The sequence below is a fragment of the Brachionichthys hirsutus genome, chromosome 5 (genome assembly GCF_040956055.1).
Source record: "Brachionichthys hirsutus isolate HB-005 chromosome 5, CSIRO-AGI_Bhir_v1, whole genome shotgun sequence".
Lineage (NCBI taxonomy): Eukaryota > Metazoa > Chordata > Actinopteri > Lophiiformes > Brachionichthyidae > Brachionichthys > Brachionichthys hirsutus.
Genome location: NC_090901.1, coordinates 2,344,975 through 2,363,929, shown reverse-complemented (window position 1 = coordinate 2,363,929; position 18,955 = coordinate 2,344,975). Strand labels below are relative to the sequence as shown.

Genomic DNA, 18,955 nt, shown 5'->3' with positions numbered 1-18,955 from the left:
TGACATTGAACAGTTGTCTCACCCTCCACAACAGATGAGAGGCTATAATTGTACCAGGCAATGGAATAACAGAGGCAGTGTATGTTACAAGAGCGCCATAAACACAAAGTCCTTCTGTTCTGGCAAGGAAACAGGTGCAACATGGGAGTTGGAGTTATTGGATCTCAGGGTGGAGGAAGGAGGTGGAGGTGTCAGCCTCGTGCAATCATTACTGTATGGCTCATAAAGATTTTTCATTTGTTGTTCATTCACAGTGTGTACATTCCTTTCATTTTGTTCTCCGCGATTCTTTTTTAATTTGTTTGTGTAAAACTTTATGTGTGTGTGTGTGTGGGGGGGGGGGGGGGGGGGGGTGCAGTGATGATGCCTTTTGTTTTAGAGTTCAGCATGTCATAATGTTGGTGTGGCCACATGGTAGAGAGAAACAGACAGAGAGAAACAGATGTATGACGGAACGCTTTGCAGGAGACAGCCAGCGCTCTGCTCCAGTAACTGGATGCCTGTGGGACTCCCCGTGGGATATGTTTAAATTCAATATTGACTCCAGTCACATCTTTGGTTCACCGGGTATATGTGCGTATACACGTGTGTGTGTGTGTGTGTGTTTTCTTGCGAATAGATTTAGAAACCTGTGGGGACCTCGAATCAAAACAAAAGTCTGCAAGGACACCAGATAGTGAACCCCCACCCAAAGGTAGACATGCATAAGCAGAGGATGAAACAGAGCCAGATGTTCATTGAGACGGAATATTGAGATGAGATAAATGAGAAATGATACTGAACAGAACATATAGAAAGCCATGATAATAATTACTCTCCACAGGTAAAGGAAAGGTGAATCAAAAGAAAGAAAAGAAAAAAGTGCCAGACTGTGCCAGTTCATGTTAATGCCTCAACAATATTAGCAAAAAGAAGGTGGTGACAGAGGAGAAAGAGGCGTGGAGAAGCCAGGGGCAGCCTGTAGAGGCAGACGGGGAGCGTCTCAGACAACCTGCCTGGGAGACGCAGCACATTTTATCCGGCTGTCTGAGAGGAAGAGGGAGCTCTCAAGTCAATCAAAAAGGAGCTGGCAATTTTAAACTTCAGACAGACGCAAGTCTCCACATTACCAACCACATACAGTGGGCCCTGCCTGAATCAGTGGCTGTGGTCGACGCAATTCTGAGTCATTGAGGTCTGAGCTGAGGTCTGCGTCTCTGCTGGAGCATGAACAGAGTTAGGATCTAGAGCTTCACTTTCTTCCCCACTGCAGAGAAACTGCACGCCAGGCACGAGGCTCCCCACTCCTCCTTCTCTCGCACTGCCTCTTTCTGGGCTCCTGTCCAGAGAATGACTGCCTCCAGTGGACCCAAGAGGGGGAACGCAGCCTGAGGATACAGTACAGCAGCTCCAGCTCTGCCTGCTTACCTTACCGCTGGGAATGACAAAAGCAATGTGGTTCTAGGAATCACCAGCGCTTTCACTTTTGTGGGATTTTATACACTAGATCTGCTTTTTTTTCTTGCCATCAGATAAGAACGACTGGATTCAAGCTGGGAATAAGAACAGATAAACAAATAGACGGACTGACATATGGACAGAGAGCTGCCGGCACTGCGGCGTGTAGCAACTGGACTTCTCTTCTCCCTGGTTACTAAGACCAAACAAGGATAATAGCCAGAGCACCATCCTGTCCAGCGCTGTAGTGGGTGGATGCAGCGCTCAGCAGACTGCTAGAAGGGAACGCTGGGACTGTATAGAGGCTGCAGTGATATATGGAGTTGATCAACCTTGTGGTTGATCATTAGAAAAAAGGTCTACTCTAGTCAGACATAGCCTGTCCACACCTGCAGAGCAAATAACTTTTCTTTTTTTTTCGTGGACTTCACCGTCTGTGCTCAGAGAACCTGGGACTTGTGCGCGTAGAATAGAAGTGTGTGTCTAAATGAAGATGGCAGCGTGCAGAAGGGCCGTGTATGTGACACTGATGCTGCTGTATCTTGTTCTTATCGGCGCGACTCATGCAGCCCACAGCATCTACCCGAGGATACGGCTGTCCAACAAAGGTAAGACATGTCCTTGTGTGTGTCTCGCGCGTCCCCTTTACTCGACATTAGCGATGCCGCATAAAATATGCATAAAGTATAAAATGCTCTGTTCCGTCACTCCAATGAAAGACACTGATTAGATGAGGCTGTATTGTGTGCTGTATTGAAAACCCTTTTTATTTTATTTTATTTTGTTTGCTTGTTAGAGATTTATTTTAAGCCTGTCTATGTTTTGGGGCGCTGGAATGTGTAATGATTGTGCACCTCTCATCCAGATACGACTCTTCGGTAAGGACTGTCTTTTCCTCAGTTCCTTTGATCTCTATAGCAACTGAAGACGATGAGTCCACATGAGCATGTTAGTCATGGTTGGATATAGGTGTGGAATTTGCATGGTCAATAACTCATACATACGGGTTCAGATCAGGGAGACAACTGAGTCTGATCAGATGAACAAATGCTGGACCAATAGGAAGCACTGGCTCCTGGACATGGATTCTTTCTGGACATCATCATGTGATTCAAGGCTGACCCCCCCCAGTGTGCAGCATGAATCGAAGCCTGCTTTGATGTTAACACACCTCACGCATGGTGTGGAATATTATTCACGCCATCAGTTATCCATCCCTACAATTGTGTCGAGACTTTCTCTCTTTGAAGACTCTTCCAAAGATCCACATTTTCCTTACATTCATCCCAGTCGCCCTTTTATTTGATTGTAGCCCCAATTGACTCCAGTTACAAAACATAAATTACAAATGTTATTTAATTAGGATCACAAATCTCTGCTTTCTCAAAGAATTGCACCTAATCTTTGAACACACAGTTTACAATAAATATGGTAATAAAACTCAGTTGCTCTGAATATTGGTCAATTAGACTTCCTAAATCTTGAATAATAGAAATCTTTCCTCCAGAGCATCTACTATTAATAGAACAGAAAGTAAAATGTGCTCTTTTTCTTGTGCTATATTTGTATTTTTGGATGGATACACAATATTTAGTTCTTTATCATCCAAAGTGTTTGGCAACAGTTTTATATCGCAGCCTGTGGCGGCTTGTGGAATTTAATTAGTCTTCTTTTGGGACAACCTTCAATTCTGCTGCTCATGAAACTGCTGCCCAACTCGCATGTGTCTGAGTCCTGGCAGATTACAGTTGGCCGAGCTCAGGCTGGAGCTCTCGCTCCTATTTAGAGAATAAAAATCTTCCTTAAACTTCCTTAAGCTCGCCTCCCCTGCAGACATGTCACATATACGTTTAGTTTAATTGTTCATAACGGAAGCAAAAGAATGACAACCATTTCACAAACGTTAATTTAGACCACGAGTGCATCTGCTAAAGTTGCTGAAAAGTAGTAATGTTTAAATACATATATTTTTCTTCAACAAATAAACAAATGTTATTTCAATTTCAACCAAACATTTGCCTTGTGGACAATTTAAGCAATTAGTTGATACAGTTTAGACATAAATTGATTTGCTGTGACCCGCAAGGTGGATAAGTTGTAGACGAGACAATTGGGTTCATTTCATCTACAAGAGATGGACGGATGGATGGATGGATGATTTACTGTGTGTGTGCGCAAATGTACTTTTGAGGATGTGTGAAGATAGAGATTGTAAATGGATTGGTCACAAGCATTCGTTAGGCAGCTCTTTCCTTTATCGCTCACCTTAAAAAATGAGCGCTGAGCAGAAATCCATGCTTGTGCAGTCGGGAGCGTTGCTCAATTAGCATTTAATGGTTTATGAAAGCCCCTTTGAGCTGTAAGTTTATATCATCCTCTCCAGACAAGAACAAGCTCTGTATATACTTTACAACCTTGAAATGGTGTGGCTGTAAATTCTTTCTTTCTTTCCTTTGAGGGGAATACCAACAAGGACTGAAGTCCTTTTTGTCAGAAAGAGAAATTTCTCCATTCAGCCAATCTGCAAATTGAGGTGCCCCATTAAATGTCTTCCGCTTTCTTTCCCTGAGACCTATAATTAACATTTATGACGTTATGGACTGCAGCCAAAGACCTTATACTGGATACTGGAGGGTATGGCAGTCATATAAATCACATATTTCAGTTAGCAAAAGGAAACATGCTGTTTTCATCCCCATCCCTATAGTCCTCCACACTACCTTGCTTTCTCCCCTTGTTTGTGTTCGTCTTGGTGTCATTTTGGCTCCCGTTGTGTTAGCTGTGTGCTCTCTGGTCCATTAATGAGATGTCTAGAGGGGAAGGCAGCTGGTGAAACTCTAATATCCTTTCTGACCTTTTTCCGGTAAAGGGACCAGAGAGAGGTTAAATTTGTGAAATGAAGAAAGGAGGCAAGGCTGCTGAAGTCTGTAGAGAGCATCTCTTTGCTTGCAATGTTATAGAAGACAGCACAATGAGCATACAAGTGTTTGCTGAAAATACAGCAGGTTTGAGGAAACACATTACCGTATTTCACTTTTGGAGATGGGGCCCAACAGGAAGAAATTTTTTTGTGGCTTTTCTGGTTCTCCAGTTTCCTCCCACCTCCAACAACATGCAATGTGTGAGTGTGTGTGAGAGAGTGTGTGCATGAGTGGTTGTCTGTTTCTGTGTGACCCAGCTGCTTTTGTGAAGAGTGTGAAAATGACTTTGGGTGCATTTTATCACTGTAGGCAAAAATAAGACTGAACATCCAGGATGTAGAGTGTTGGTGTGGAACGTCAGTGACTAAATACTAAATACTAAATACTTGAGTGACAGAGGAATGACAGAGGAGGCCCTGGGAAGCTTAGGTCTTATTGGCAGGACCAAGTTCATGTTATAACAGAGAAGGCACAAGGACAGTCCGGTCTACACATTATGGCCTCAGACGGCCGGGCCCAAAAAAATGTGTCCTCCAAGGAATCTTTTTACTGCTCTGTGTCTTTCTGCCTATGGCAGAGGAGGAATGGGAAAACTGGAAATAGAAAGCCAACAACAGAGGAAAGGAGGGGGGGGGGGGGGGGGGGAAGCAAAGCCGAAAGACAGAGAACCTGACACAATTTCAGAGGATGAGAGTAATTGGACATCCGTCACCACCCGACCAGTGAAACCATCCACCAACTCAGGAGCCAGCTGAGAGTGGGGAGTGGGATCAGAGGAACTCTGGCCATGGGCAGCGGAAAGTGAGGTGGATAAGGATAGAAAGAGAGACAAACGTCCAGAAGAGGAAGAAGGAAGGATGGAGAATCAGGAAACAGCACAGGCTCAGCGACAGTCCTCATGTGACGCAGACAAAATCCACTCTGAGAGGTCGGTGTCAGCAAATAAAGCAGAGAGGCACATCGCTATAAATCAAATAAAAAGGGAAATTTCCTTGAAAGTACGGACATGCCTGGGGGACTTGTATGCATCCAACACATACCTTATTGTCTTGTCATTTCAGTAGACCTTTCATGAGTCTCTCACGAATGCTGCGTGCTGAACACAGCATTCGTTGTACATAGCATCATATATTAGCATCCCGTTGTACAAGTCAAGTCATGAGGGGACTTTGAGCTGGCTGTGTCTTGCCTGTTCTAAAAAACAAACAAACAAACAAACAGAGAAACAAACAAACCCTGCATTGGTTGACTTGACTGAAAAACAAAAGCTGCTTTCTTCTCTAGCTTCAGATTGGATGCTCCATGTGATTTTCATTTTGCTTTGTGAAGTCATTCTTCCGAAACACAAGGGAGGACAACAAGACTTTGCGCTGATGATGGCTTAGCACCCAGCTTTCCAACTCCTGACCCCACACCCAGGGAAGGCTTCAGTCCCACTCAGGCCTCCACAGAAAAAGAAACACAGACCACCTTGTTACTCTCGTGTCCTTTGCTCCACCCCACTTAAAAGTCTCTTTGTTTCAGCGCCAGTACATGTGCCTTGAATTAATAATATAGGCTATAACCTTTTTGTGTGTGTGTGGAAATACGAGGCTGTCTACCACAACATTCATTTCTGAAAATAAATGCGTCTCTAGTACTGACATTAGAGGAAGTTGTGATGTGAAATGAAGTTTTTGTGTCTGGGAATATTTTTTTTCTGAACTCTTTATGTGCATTTACAGTATCAAGGTTTCTCTGTCTAAACCTTGCTTTTAAAAGTATGTTGCGACAGCAAACGCAGAAACGTGTATTTCCATACACAGATAAAGAGGAGACCATCGTTTATTTTGATTTCACTTCACCAAATCTGTCTGGGCATCTCTCAGCACTCCTCAGACAGCCGATGAAAGGGTCTGTCTTGAGGGAGTCCTTTTTTCCTCCCTGTTTTCAATTTGAAGTAGGATCACAGTAATATGTGTGTGTCTCCCTACATCAGTCACTGATGGAGAAATACCCTCCACTCATCTCCTTAGCTCTCAGCCAAGGAGCCCTCAATCTTTGAAAATGGTGAAAAACTTAGAGAAGAGACGGAGGAAACGTGGAAATCCCCCCTTTTCTGTGACTGGTCCTCATAATGATAGAGGAGAAAGCATTTAAACAGCACTGTGCACTTCCAATCCAGCATGTGTGTATAATCATATCCATCAAGTGTGTTTTAGAGTAGCTCTGTAATAATGCATAATGGCACTGATTTATCAACATTTTTTATTATGAATCTCACCAGTAGTTGTTTGCTGTGAGGAATGATTTTTTTTTTCTTATATGACTTACCTGTTTCATCACATGAGTAGAGATACAGAGAGAGAGAGTAATTGAGCACACATGTCCATGCACTGGCTGGATCTTTATGTAAATCAGATGCCTCTGTTTATACATTATTTATATTACATTACTATTATATATTACTGTATTACTATAAAATGCCATCTGAATAAGCACGCTAACAGCAGATGTCAACTCACACGAGGAGGAAATTACTCTGTGGGCCAACACTTGTAGAAAAGGAAAGGAGGGATGTTAAAGGGCTGCTCTTGATCTGATTCCAACTTCAGTTAGAGGGAACTGTGAAGAGGTGGAAGGGAGAGACTGTGTTCATTTGTGTACACGTGTGCGTCTGTGCTAGGGAGAGGAGATGCGGAGAGAGAGAAAGAAAGAAAAACCTCCACGTGTGTGTGGATTAGATAATTACAGGAAGCATGTCTGGCCCTGACAGAACACCAGTGCCACATCCCTTCACTCGCCGCCATCAAGCCAAATGAGATCGAATGCTACTAAAACAAACTCAAACTGGTCTCCAAAATAGAAATTCTAATAGCAGCAAAATATACAGTCACCCCCTCTTGCAGATACGTAATTCTCTTTAAAACAAATACAATCTCGTGCTGCTGCCATGAGTGCTCCATTCACTGCTTGAAATGGGCAGAAAACACGCTCACCTTGGAGATCAAGTATCACTAAAAAAAAATACACAGATGTAAAGAAAACAAATCTTACAATTACCCTCTGCAACCCCAGCATGTAGAAACATGTCGACTTTGCTTGAGATAGGTTGTATAGTACTACTGTCAGGTTTGCGGTTTGTGTATATATATATAGAATTGTCTCCCCTCATCGTTTGAAGAGGGTTTTTAAAGCACATGGAAATGTGCGTGAAAGATGAACAAACAGATATAACACACTTGCTTTAAAGCTGAGGCAGCATCGCCACCATTTAGCTGTTGGCTTGACTTGTTCCAGTATTGCGTGTTTTCTGTGGGTCTTTTTCTATTACGAGACAGCAGGTCCTTGGGGTGGGTGACGACCACGCCGTCGTCAACGTGACCACCACTTGTGGTCCTCTCATTAGCTTCAGGAACAGCGATCTGTAACGTTTGACATTAGTTTAGCTTTTAATATGCTTGACTTGCATGGAACTTCAGTGAAAGCTCTTTTGATAAGTAACTGATTTATTGCCAAGTCTATAGTTGTGCCAGTATGAAATTATTATAGTGTTTAAGAGAACGGAAAAAATAAGGGCTAAATTTCCACTTAACTGAACAGCACAAAATCAAATCACCACATACTTAAATTAGCATTATCCTCGTCGAGGACCAGATTTGAAGGCAATTCAAAGATCTTTAACTTTGGGTCTGTCTGCATTATTATTCATTTATTCATCATTCAGCGGCATCGATACATCATCATCTTAAAAACGTCTATCACTATCAGATTCACGGAGACTGAAAAGCTTTTGTAATGGGAGTAATACTGCCCCTCTAAGCAAAATTTAAATCACATTCAACAAGACAGTAGTAAGATATGATCAATTCAAAAAGCCTGAGAACAGAGATAGTCCGAGAATGCCATCGTGAATAATCCCAGATTGTGGCACACCGCCTCGACTCTGTCGTAGGCTTCAAAGGTTTTTCTCGCATACAACAGAGCGCTCCTTTTTTCTTTTACAAAGACAGCTGCCGGTCATGTGTTCATCGAAGGTTTTCGCTTCAGTGCAGACAAAAGAAAAGGCACGGCTTCAGGGCATGCCATTTAAATTCCTCACAATCCTCCCCAGAAATTCATGTAGAGCAGGTCTACGGGAGCCGCCGGCCAGGTTCAGTCAAGTCAATACCAGGTGTGTTATTCTGATGAATGGATGTTTATCTGCAATCTGTCAGGATCTACTGCTACCGTTTTTGAGAATTTCCAATCACCTTAATCCAGACTGGCAGGAAGTGGCTGCTAATCTTAAACCAATGGCAGGTAACAAGACTTGTTCTGTTTCCTCTCTGCTAAAACTGCCTCCTCCTTGTAAAGGAGACCGTACCGTAAGCCGAGCCATGCACATCAAATGTTCCTTGCGTGAATGTTCCTTGAGTGAACTTTCTCTGCAGAGAAAAAGCAAGGCATGGCTGAAACTAGGTGGTGAGGTGAGATGTAGGGATCAGTAATATGGTCTAGCAATAGTTTAACGGTGTTGCCTTGGTCGTTGGAGCAGTTGGGAGCAGTTACAACCTCATTTCACAGATGTGGCATATTCTTTAAGGATAATAAAGGCATGAAACAAGATGCGTAATGAAGTGATCACTCATTTAAGAACACGATGCTGTCTCTGCTGCTAGCAATCCGTAATTGCAACCTTCTGTTCTGTTGCTGTAATCATTTTCCCTGTGTGTGTGTGTGTGTGTGTGTGTCTGCTGTTATCTGCAGAGCTTTCGCAGCTTAACCGGTCTTGGGTTTTCCAGGGGCATGGTGCATCTCTTCTGCCTCAGACCATGCTGCTCGACGAAGGCCATGGGAGGCTCTATGTTGGAGGCAAAAATAGCATCTTCTCCCTTAGCCTAGACCGGGTTAGCACACTCCAAAAAGAGGTAGGACTGTTTCACACACACACACACACAAACACACTGTCAGCTTCAAATCTGAGACTCACTAGATGTCTGTCTTCTTGACCATTTCATTTACTGGGAGGTTGCTGGTCTGTAGTGTCCTCATGAGCCCCTTGTCATCAGTGTTGTATGATGACACTTTCTGGGGTTGGGGATGGGTTTACTCAACAGCATTGGTTCCCATTGACTCACATTCCAGCCGTGATGGTAGCTTCTTTCTACTGACATTAAAGTCAATATATATTATGTAATGTAAATATTACAACCACATGTAACGTCTCTCCCTTGGCCTACTGTTGTAGAAGCATTCCATCAATTTCATTTTCCTAAGAGCTCAGTTCCTGTATGGCTATATAATCAGTTTATATGTTTTATACATATATATAGTTGTTTTTTTTGGTACATTGTGAATGCAATTGTACCTGCTTTTGTCTTTTTCAGATCCAGTGGGCCAGCACCGAAACTCAAATAGAGGAGTGTTTGATGAAGGGGAGGGAAAAGGTAAGGGACGTCTTTGTGCCCCCAAAAAAGAAAAAGAAAAAGCCTGCTTTACTTAGTAACTTAATGGATGATGACTGTCAAGGGCAAGTACGTAGAATAATTTGATTAATGATGTACAAATGTAACATTTTTCCTCTACACCTTTTCCTCTCCTCCAACTCAATCATCTTTTTCCTACTCCCTTTCCTGCTCATCAGCCCACCCCACTATTCCGACCGTAACCTTCCCCTCTGTCTCCTCCAACAGCCAGAGTGTGCCAACTACATCAAGGTCTTACAACAGTACAACCAGACCCACTTGCTGGTTTGTGGAACAGGAGCCTTTAACCCAATCTGTGCCCTGGTCGGAGTGGGACAGCCTGGCCAGGTGATTCAGAATTAGATAGTCAACTAAATAGCATTATCAATCTGTCATTGTCAGAATACATTTTTTGCTTGCTCTAATGGACATAATTCATTTCGTTATAAATAAGGTTTACATCTAAGGGATGCACCGAAAGAGTCTTGACATCAGCCCATTATGCTCATCTCCACTATTTTCCCTTTAGAGTGCTGCTGCCAAACTGATTTGAATGCACAGGAGTGCTTTGCATGCGCCTTTGCATACAACTGTGCGCGCATGTTTGTCCACAGTATGACACGTGTCTGTTAGATGTCAAACATGGAACAGCCCGAGGTGATTGTGTGTGTGATGGGGAGGAGTGCAGCTAGAAAAAGGGTTCCACCCTCCATTCTGACACTGGTCCAGTCAGTGAACCAGTCCAGGAGTCATCTCTCATTCCATTGGAATGTTCACAGAATAAGCGAACGTGGATTCGACAAAGTAGCCTCAATTCTGCAAATGTCTTATTTGATGCATGAGATCACATCTGGAATACAATCACCATTATTACTGTGATTAACATTTACATTACGGTACACGGTGGTAGATAATAACATTTAGTCAATGACTCACAAATTCAGTTTCAAGATGCTACTGATGGAGACATAACAAACCACATTTTAGAGTATAGGAAATGCAATAGTGATTCAGTCTATTTCATGTACTTGCTTTGCTTTTGATAGTCCACTCTTTATAAGGGATTAGTTTAACCTCAAAATGACTTCTGTTACAGTCGGATGCCTGGTGGTCGTCACAGCGCAGTAGAGGTCTTTGACTACTCATAAATCAGTATATGACACCCCCTCTGATCATTTATAAACACTGTGGTAGCCCAGAACATATGAGCTCTTGTTCGGTCAGGGTGTGTGTCTGTTTAGGTGGGTGTGTGTGTGTGTGTGATTTGCAAAAGTTCAGAAGAGTAATACCAAACTCACGATATTTAATTTCACAGTCGAGAATGCTTGGTTTTCATACACTGAGATTTCTTCATTTGCTCATCCATCACTCCAGGTCTCGTCCATCTTTCCTCCTCTTTCTCATCCATCACTTTTTGACCTGCTTCCTACAACAGTAATTGTTTCAGTCTGACTATCCACGCATCTCTGACTTGGCGTTGTCTGGAGGTTTTCAAAGTCTTGGCTAGACTCTTCATTTGTTTATTTTTATGCATATTTACACCTTCATCTGTTTTTGTGTTGCCCACAGGACAGACAATTTGCTCTTGAAGAGGAGAGTATAATGAGCGGCAAAGGACGTTGTCCATACGACCAACACAGCCCCTGTATTTCTGCATTCTCCAGTAAGATAGTATTTATTCTGGACCATCACTTGACCATCAGCTGAGCGAGAGCACAGTTGTGGGTGCAAAAGTAAAGAAGAGGCAATACTGCCATCTAGTGGTTTTCATATCAATTTAATCACAGTAAAATGTGTTGCACCAACACTTGCATTGTGCATCTCCATTAGGAGGAGAGCTGTACATCGGCCTGTACACTGACTACTGGGAGAACGATGGTGCTTTGTGTCGGCTGAACGACCAGACCTACACACGCACTGAACGCGACGACAAGCAGCAACTCAATGGTTGGTGTCTATTACAGGAGGAATCATATTAAACATACACAAGTGTACGAGATATTAAATGAGACTATGTTATTATTTATAGTGGAAACCACAGTGTGCACATTTGCCTTAAACCTTGTATTTTCATTATTTTGCATAAAATACACTGATTTTTTTATTCAAATGTAACACTGGACAGGACGGTAATATACATCATTCGTTTGTATGCAACATGCAATGTGTCTGTTAGCAGAACTGGTTGGATTAATACGTTTTGGGGTTGTTTTTGTGTATATATGAGAAATTAAACGAGTATGATATAAACATGTAAATGATTTTACCCAACACTGCTGCCAGCTGGATTCCATATAATTATTTTGATGCAAATTCTTCTTCCTGCAGAGCCCAAATTTGTCGGGTCAGCACTTATTCCTGAGAACGATGACAGTGATGATGACAAAGTTTACTTCTTCTTCACGGAGAAGGAGGTGGATGTCGAGGGAGTGAACAAAGCTGTGTACGCGCGCGTTGGCCGAGTGTGTGCGGTGAGAATGCAAATGACCAATAATGATTTCTCGGCATGATCCACCTTAAGCCGCAGTGCTGCCCTCACATTCTAAATGTGTTTTCATCTGTCAGAATGATCAAGGAGGACAGAGGATGCTGGTGAATAGATGGAGTTCCTTCCTCAAAACCCGACTGATCTGCTCTGTGGCCGGACCGAATGGCATTGATACGCACTTTGATGATCTAGGTGGGGCTACAAAGAGGCTGCTAGCGTGATAGCTCATTCATTTATGTACTGACAAACAATGAGTCTTTGCTGCTTGACATTAACATACACATCTGCATCTTTATCGTGAACATTTGGAGAGTCAGTGTACAGCAGTGCTAATATCCTGGTGTTCAATGGGTAGAACATTTACCATGTTAATCATGTCAAATGTTTCTTTTAATTACAAAACAAAAGAGTTGATCTAGTGTCTGGATAAATTCTTTCTTTTTGTTTAGAGGATGTCTTTGTGCTTAAAAACAAAGATGCAAAAAACCCAGAGATCTTTGGCCTCTTCAGCACCACGAGGTGAGTTATCGAGTTTTCAGCATTTCATTATCCACACAATTTTATCAACTATAATCTCACTAATGAAATATTTTTGCAGCGTGGTGTTTAAGGGCTATGCTGTGTGTGTCTATCGCATGGAGGATATAAGAGCAGCCTTTAATGGACCTTTTGCCTACCGAGAGAGACCTGAGCATCATTGGACGCCGCATGAGGACAGGGTGCCCTACCCTCGACCTGGATCTGTGAGTCTGAAAGACTGAATTCACTGAGTTACTCTGTCTCTACAGCAGACGTCCTGGTCCTTGTGAGCATGTAGGACAGCTCTGGTAAATGTCAGCGCTGTTGTAGCTACCTTAGCGGATCACACAGAGATAGTCTGAGCCAGAAACACAGCATGTCAGCATTTTCATCTACGCTATATTAAGTGCTGATTTTTTCACCCTCTCTCTTTCTGTTGCATCTCTCTAACAGTGTGCCAGTAAAGTGAACGGAGGGAGCTTCTCCAGCTCGAAGCAGTTTCCTGATGAGGTCTTGCGATTTGTGCGTTCCCATCCTGTGATGTACCGTCCAGTTCTTCCACAGCACCGCAGACCTATCCTGCTGCAGACTGAGCCAGGCAGGAGAAAGCTGACACAGATTGCAGTGGACAGAGTCCAAGCCCAGGATGGACACTACCATGTTCTGTACATCGGCAGGGGTACAAACGCTATAATGAACGAATCCTTCATCCTTCCTTCTAATAAATTATTTATTTCTGTAACTTCATCCATTAGATGACTCAGTGGTGTTGAAAGTCATCACCATCTACAACAAAGACAAAAACACGGTGGAGGAGGTGCCGCTGGAAGAGCTGCAAGTATTCAAGGTACTTTATTTTTAGGTTAAGGATAAAACAGAGTTTGACGTGAGGCAAGCTCTACATTTTACTGCATATAGTCAGTATCGTAGTCCATGTTGCTAGTTTCACCTTTAGAGGGAATGTTTGCAAACCACAGGTTGCTCTTTTGAATCCTTTCCACCATGAGAGGGGGATGAGTTTGATGTGCGGCTGACTGGTGAGAGATCTTGGGAAAGAGCCGATGGAATTATTTAAGCGGAATTAAAGCCGGATCAAAGTCCTCCAGTGACAAAGAATGTCTGCTCTTGTTTCTTTAGCGTCATGATGAATCACTGAATAAAGTTTTTTTTCTGGATAACAGTTAATCATTTCTTTCTGCAGGTGCCGGCGCCTATAAGAGAGATCATAATATCACAGAAGAGGGTATGATGGCCATTTGCATTTCTATGCTGCTCTTCCATGAAATGCTATCGTTCGGCCACAAGATGTCGACATTGTGAACGCTTTTCATCATTTGCATCAACGTTCAGATCCTACTTGGAGCTGCTGTATTTGACCCCCTCAGATAATTAAAGTTGCTTGCCGTTGGCTCCACAGCAACAGCTGTATGTAGGGTCGGAGTTGGGTGTGGCACAGGTCAGGCTCCATCAGTGTGACCTCTACGGCTCAGAATGTGCAGATTGTTGCCTGGCCAGAGACCCCTACTGTGCCTGGGATGGTCTCACCTGCTCCAGATACTACCCTGTCGGAGTCTACACCAAAAGGTGATCACACACCCACGCCGAGCTGCAGTAGGTCAGTTTGCCCCCCCCCCCCCGCATATCAGCCCCTTCGCACCTTTAACAGCACACTTCTGTTCCATCGTGGCGGCATGCCCTAAATGTCACGGTGTTCTGAGGCTGGTTTATCAAGTCAGCACCACATGACTGACTGCCAGCTGTTACGTAATGCTCAACAGTACTTTATCATCTCTCTTCCCTCCCTTGCTCTCTTTCACTCTTTCACCCATCTCCCATGCTTTCATCACACGTTCTCCACTTCCCTCGCTCCAATCTCAGCAGACGATTCCGAAGGCAGGATGTTCGCCATGGCAACGCCTTCCAGCTGTGCAATGGGCTTCAAATTGATGGTTGGTTTATAACAATGACTGCGTGTATGTATGCCGAGTGTTTAGTTGTAAAATCTCACCAAGTAATTTATATAAGCAAGGAAATGATTCTGTTGTTAGGAGGGAGAGGAGGGAGAGCGTGGTGGAGCAATGAAACATGAAAAGTCCCGGCAGTTCCTCGCTTTGTCTTTCGCTTGTCTCTTTTATGATGTGTGTGTGTGTGTGTGTGTTTATGTGCAGATAACCAGTGGCACAGAGCTGAGGAGAGGCTGGTGTATGGTGTGGAGAACAACAGCACTTTGCTTGAGTGCGTCCCTCGCTCACTTCAAGCCAAGGTCCTCTGGCTCCTTCGGAAAGGAGGAGAGAAACATGAGGCGAGTTATCTTATCAGCAGAGTTACTGCAATGAGTGCATGATGGAAGTACAAATGTTCTTTAATTAATCCTTTGCTTAATTTAGTTCTGTAGTTTTTTTCAAGCTAAAATCCATTTGGGAGAAGAATAAATGTGGCAGCAGTAAATCCAATGTCTTAATTACTAGACTGGAGCAATACAAAAAATAATTCGTTCTTCCATGTAGGTTCGAGCTGATGAGCGGGTCATCATGACCTCCCACGGGCTGCTGTTTTTACGAGTGAGGAGTTCGGATGCCGGCGTTTACGTGTGCCAGACTGTGGAACACGGATACGTGCACACGCTGTTACACATCTCTCTGCACGTGCTCAGAGGGGAGAGGGTGCAGTCGGCGATCCAAAACACTCACAACGGGGATGGACAGAAACCTGCTGCTCCTTGTCACTCCTCCGTGGGTCCCCCACCAGAACCAAGCTTCAGCCCCAGGGTCCTGATGCCATCCTCGGACCCCGGCGCCCACTCCAGGATGTGGTACAAGGACTTCCTCCAGCTAATCGGCTATGGGGATGCCAAGAGAGTAGAACAATACTGCGAGAGAGTGTGGTGCTCAGATAAAAAACGCAAAAAGACCAAAAAGAAGTATGTTACTCCAATCGGTGAGAAGAGGGACAAAGGGAGAGCAGAGATAGCCCACAGAGTGCCCAGGCATGCCATGAGCCATGGTGTGTCTCCATGAGCAGCTAAGGCGAGCAGAGACTCACTGAGCCTATCGACATGCACACACACACACACACACACACACTCACGCACGCATCAAAAGGTCAGACTCCCTCCGTGTTTGGGCCGTGTCAAAGATGTTCACTACCAACAGCTGTAGCAGTTTGCGTAGCTTTTCTAGCTAATCTTATCACCCAGTGTTTAAGAAGAACAACATTTTGTCCCTTGGTTGGGCCAATCTGAAATTCTGGTGCCGACCCCTTGTATATTCTGTTAATGTCAGTGTCGTTGTGAGAGCGGAGGCCCTGCGAGGAGACGGATGACAGATGAAGTCAAGTCACCCTGATCTGACGAGACAGAGTGTAACGTCTCAGCTCCTGCACAATGACTCAGCCCAGTCCAGATGTCAACCCAAACACATTCAGAGGCTGCGAGAGAAAACCTCTGCTCCACCTCTCCTTCCAAATAACAAACTGACCGAATCTATTATGAGAGAAAACTTGTTTCTTTGCTACTCTGATAACTTATTTTCTTTGACCCCCCCGCTTTGAGCTGCGTATTGTGTTTGGATGTCGTAAACTGGAACATAGTGTCGTGTTTTTTGTACAGAGAAATAAAGGTTTATACTACTGCTTACTGATCATAAGGAGGTCACAGCTGTAGGGTGTGTGTGTGGTCACTCTGACCTCAGTGCATACAGTACGATATTGCAATGCCACTCTTTGAATATTCAAGGCATGTTTTAGTTATGATTATGCCTTTAATGGAAGTCATTTCTATGTAAGCTCAGTAGGTGTATTAGTGGTTATCATTGCAATAAATAATAGTGTCTATGTATATGCATACAATTGTGATCAAATGTACGAACAGTAATCTATGTTTTGCGTATTTTCTGTATCAAATTTCAGGGTTTCTCTCCGTGCACGTCCAACAACTATAAATGTGGAGTCACAAAGGCTTTCTCTTTTCTCTCTCTTTCTTACTAATCTGTAACGATGTCCCATCCTGGCAACACTGCAATTTGCTGAGCAGTAAAATAAGACAGCCTCATGAGTATATAGTAATTTCTGAAATTAAACATCAAATGATCTGACAGTGTATTTGATTGCAGCAGCTGTACATAGTCTTTATAGAGTTCAGGGGATCACGTCTTTTTCCATGTCGTGCTTCATCTCGTTTTGTCACAATCTGACTTTGACTCTGTTGTCTTCAAATTGTGGTAAAAAGAAACCTGGCTGTCCCTGAGATTGTCCTCCAGAGTTCTTCAACTGAGATTTGAGATTTAAAAATACTCCATCCGCCCATAGTCCCTATAAAGAGCCACCATTAAAAACAATGGGCCATCATTCCTCGGCGTCAACCCTGAGGTTCAGGCAATCAATACACACACACACACACTCACACACACACACACTGAGAGACACAATCAATGATTCAGAGAGAATGAAAAAGAAAGAGTATTGTGCAGTTGTCGCTTTGACTAACAGCAAATTAACAAAATGTTTTCTGTTTCATAATTTCAATGTTTCTTTTATTTAATATGGTAAAGTAAAACATGCTAGCTGCATTAGATATCGTGGATATGCTGGTCACACACACTCGTACACAAGACAACCAGTAAGGAATAAAATCAAGACATTTTTTTTAGTTGTCAGTAAGTGCACACTGGGACAACAAATTATTCAAATTCTGTCTTGGTCTACCTGAGTCATTGGGGTGCTGAAGGCATTTTAGAAGGGAATTCATGCAGCTGATTTATTCCACATGGCTACCATAGCAACAGGCTCCGAGCCAGTTCGGCTCCTTTCCTCATCAAAGCTCCCTCTCCTTTGTGTGTCACGCTTTAAAGCTTTTACTGTGGCCTGCGGGTCTCTCTGGTCACTGGACCATGTAGCCCCTCGTATTACTTTAATTATGAGCCTGGTCCTCCATGTTTCACCCAAAAAGCACCTTCCTTCCATTTGGGACCAAAACTGAGATTTACCTGTTGCATTGAGATTCCGATCCACCCCAGCATCTTTTGGAATGCACGTATGCTCAAATCTGGCACGGTGGGTAGCCTCACAGCAAGGAGGTTCCGGGTTCGATTCCAGGCTGTGTTTGTATGTTCTCTCCGTATCTGTGTAGGTTTTCTCCGGGTTCCTCTCTCATACAGGTTAGGTGAATTTATTACTTCAAATTCTCCGTAGTGTACGAGTGTGTGCGTGAGTTGTTGTCTGTGCCTGTGTGGACCCGCGATGTGCTGGCGACACGTCTGAGGTGTACCCCGCCTCTCGCCAATAGCAAGCTGGGATAGGCTCCAGCAACACCTGTGCTCAAATCTCTGATCATTTTTGCAATCAGCTTTACTTTATCTGTGTTGAGCGTTTGCTTCTATTGCTTGATATTTTGGCAAATCGGTGCGACAAGGGAAGGTCAAACATCAAATACACTGCTCTCCCTCTCTTGATCCGGTAAGCAAAGGCAGAGCTGCTATCAGCGGCGGTGCAGGCAGTAGCTCGCCCTGCAAATCAGGTTGGAACAAAAGGAGCTGCAGTTTTTTAAGTGAGGTGTACATTCGTCAACAAAAAACACGGTGGCACAGTACACAAGGAGAGATAAGCACACAAAACAAATAAAAGGTGAACTGAGATAATTAAACCATTACCACGCTGCACACACGAGCAGCATGTCAACATGCAGCATAGTTTATCTTGCTGATACGTCGGTTGCTGAGGTTCAGCATTTGCCCTCAGCTTTCTCCAGCTTTAATAACCAGCAAACACACGTTTGAGTTCTAAGCATTATTTTGGGCCTGCGTCTGTTTGTATCCTACATTTGCCACTTAAACGCACGCATGAAACTAGGAAATTTAGTTAAAGTCCCATCCGTTCATTCAGCACGTTTCTGTGTGCACGTCCCTCTTCTCGATCTCTGGGAGGAGTTTGAATGGATAAAAGGGGCCTGCTGCTCATCATTCCGTGCTTTGGAGAGGACAGCGCAGGGAGTGAGAAAGACAGGAAGCATGGATCACCTGGATATTTCCCACTGCTGATAGGCAGGGGAACGCACAGCGAGAATGAGTCATGAAGGTAAAGTGTGAAGCGAGAAAAGGAAAAGGCGAGGAAAGAGAAGTGAGGAACTTCTACAAAGGGAGGTGTGTGTGTGTGTGTGTGTAACTGTGTTG

At 43.7% G+C, this 18,955-nt stretch overlaps 1 protein-coding gene across 1 annotated transcript; it reads left to right on the top strand.

The window, feature by feature from the left end:
• Nucleotides 1-1,924: 1,924 nt before the first annotated feature.
• Nucleotides 1,925-15,808, top strand: sema3e (sema domain, immunoglobulin domain (Ig), short basic domain, secreted, (semaphorin) 3E). The gene is made up of 17 exons (XM_068739792.1): nt 1,925-2,045; nt 9,087-9,247; nt 9,707-9,766; nt 10,013-10,132; nt 11,354-11,447; nt 11,615-11,731; nt 12,113-12,255; nt 12,350-12,464; nt 12,722-12,791; nt 12,871-13,015; nt 13,245-13,470; nt 13,547-13,638; nt 13,993-14,034; nt 14,209-14,375; nt 14,673-14,740; nt 14,960-15,093; nt 15,299-15,808. The coding sequence occupies exons 1-17, from the start codon at nt 1,925-1,927 to the stop codon at nt 15,806-15,808; spliced, it is 2,385 nt and encodes a 794-aa protein (XP_068595893.1).
• The last annotated feature ends 3,147 nt before the right edge of the window (nt 15,809-18,955 follow it).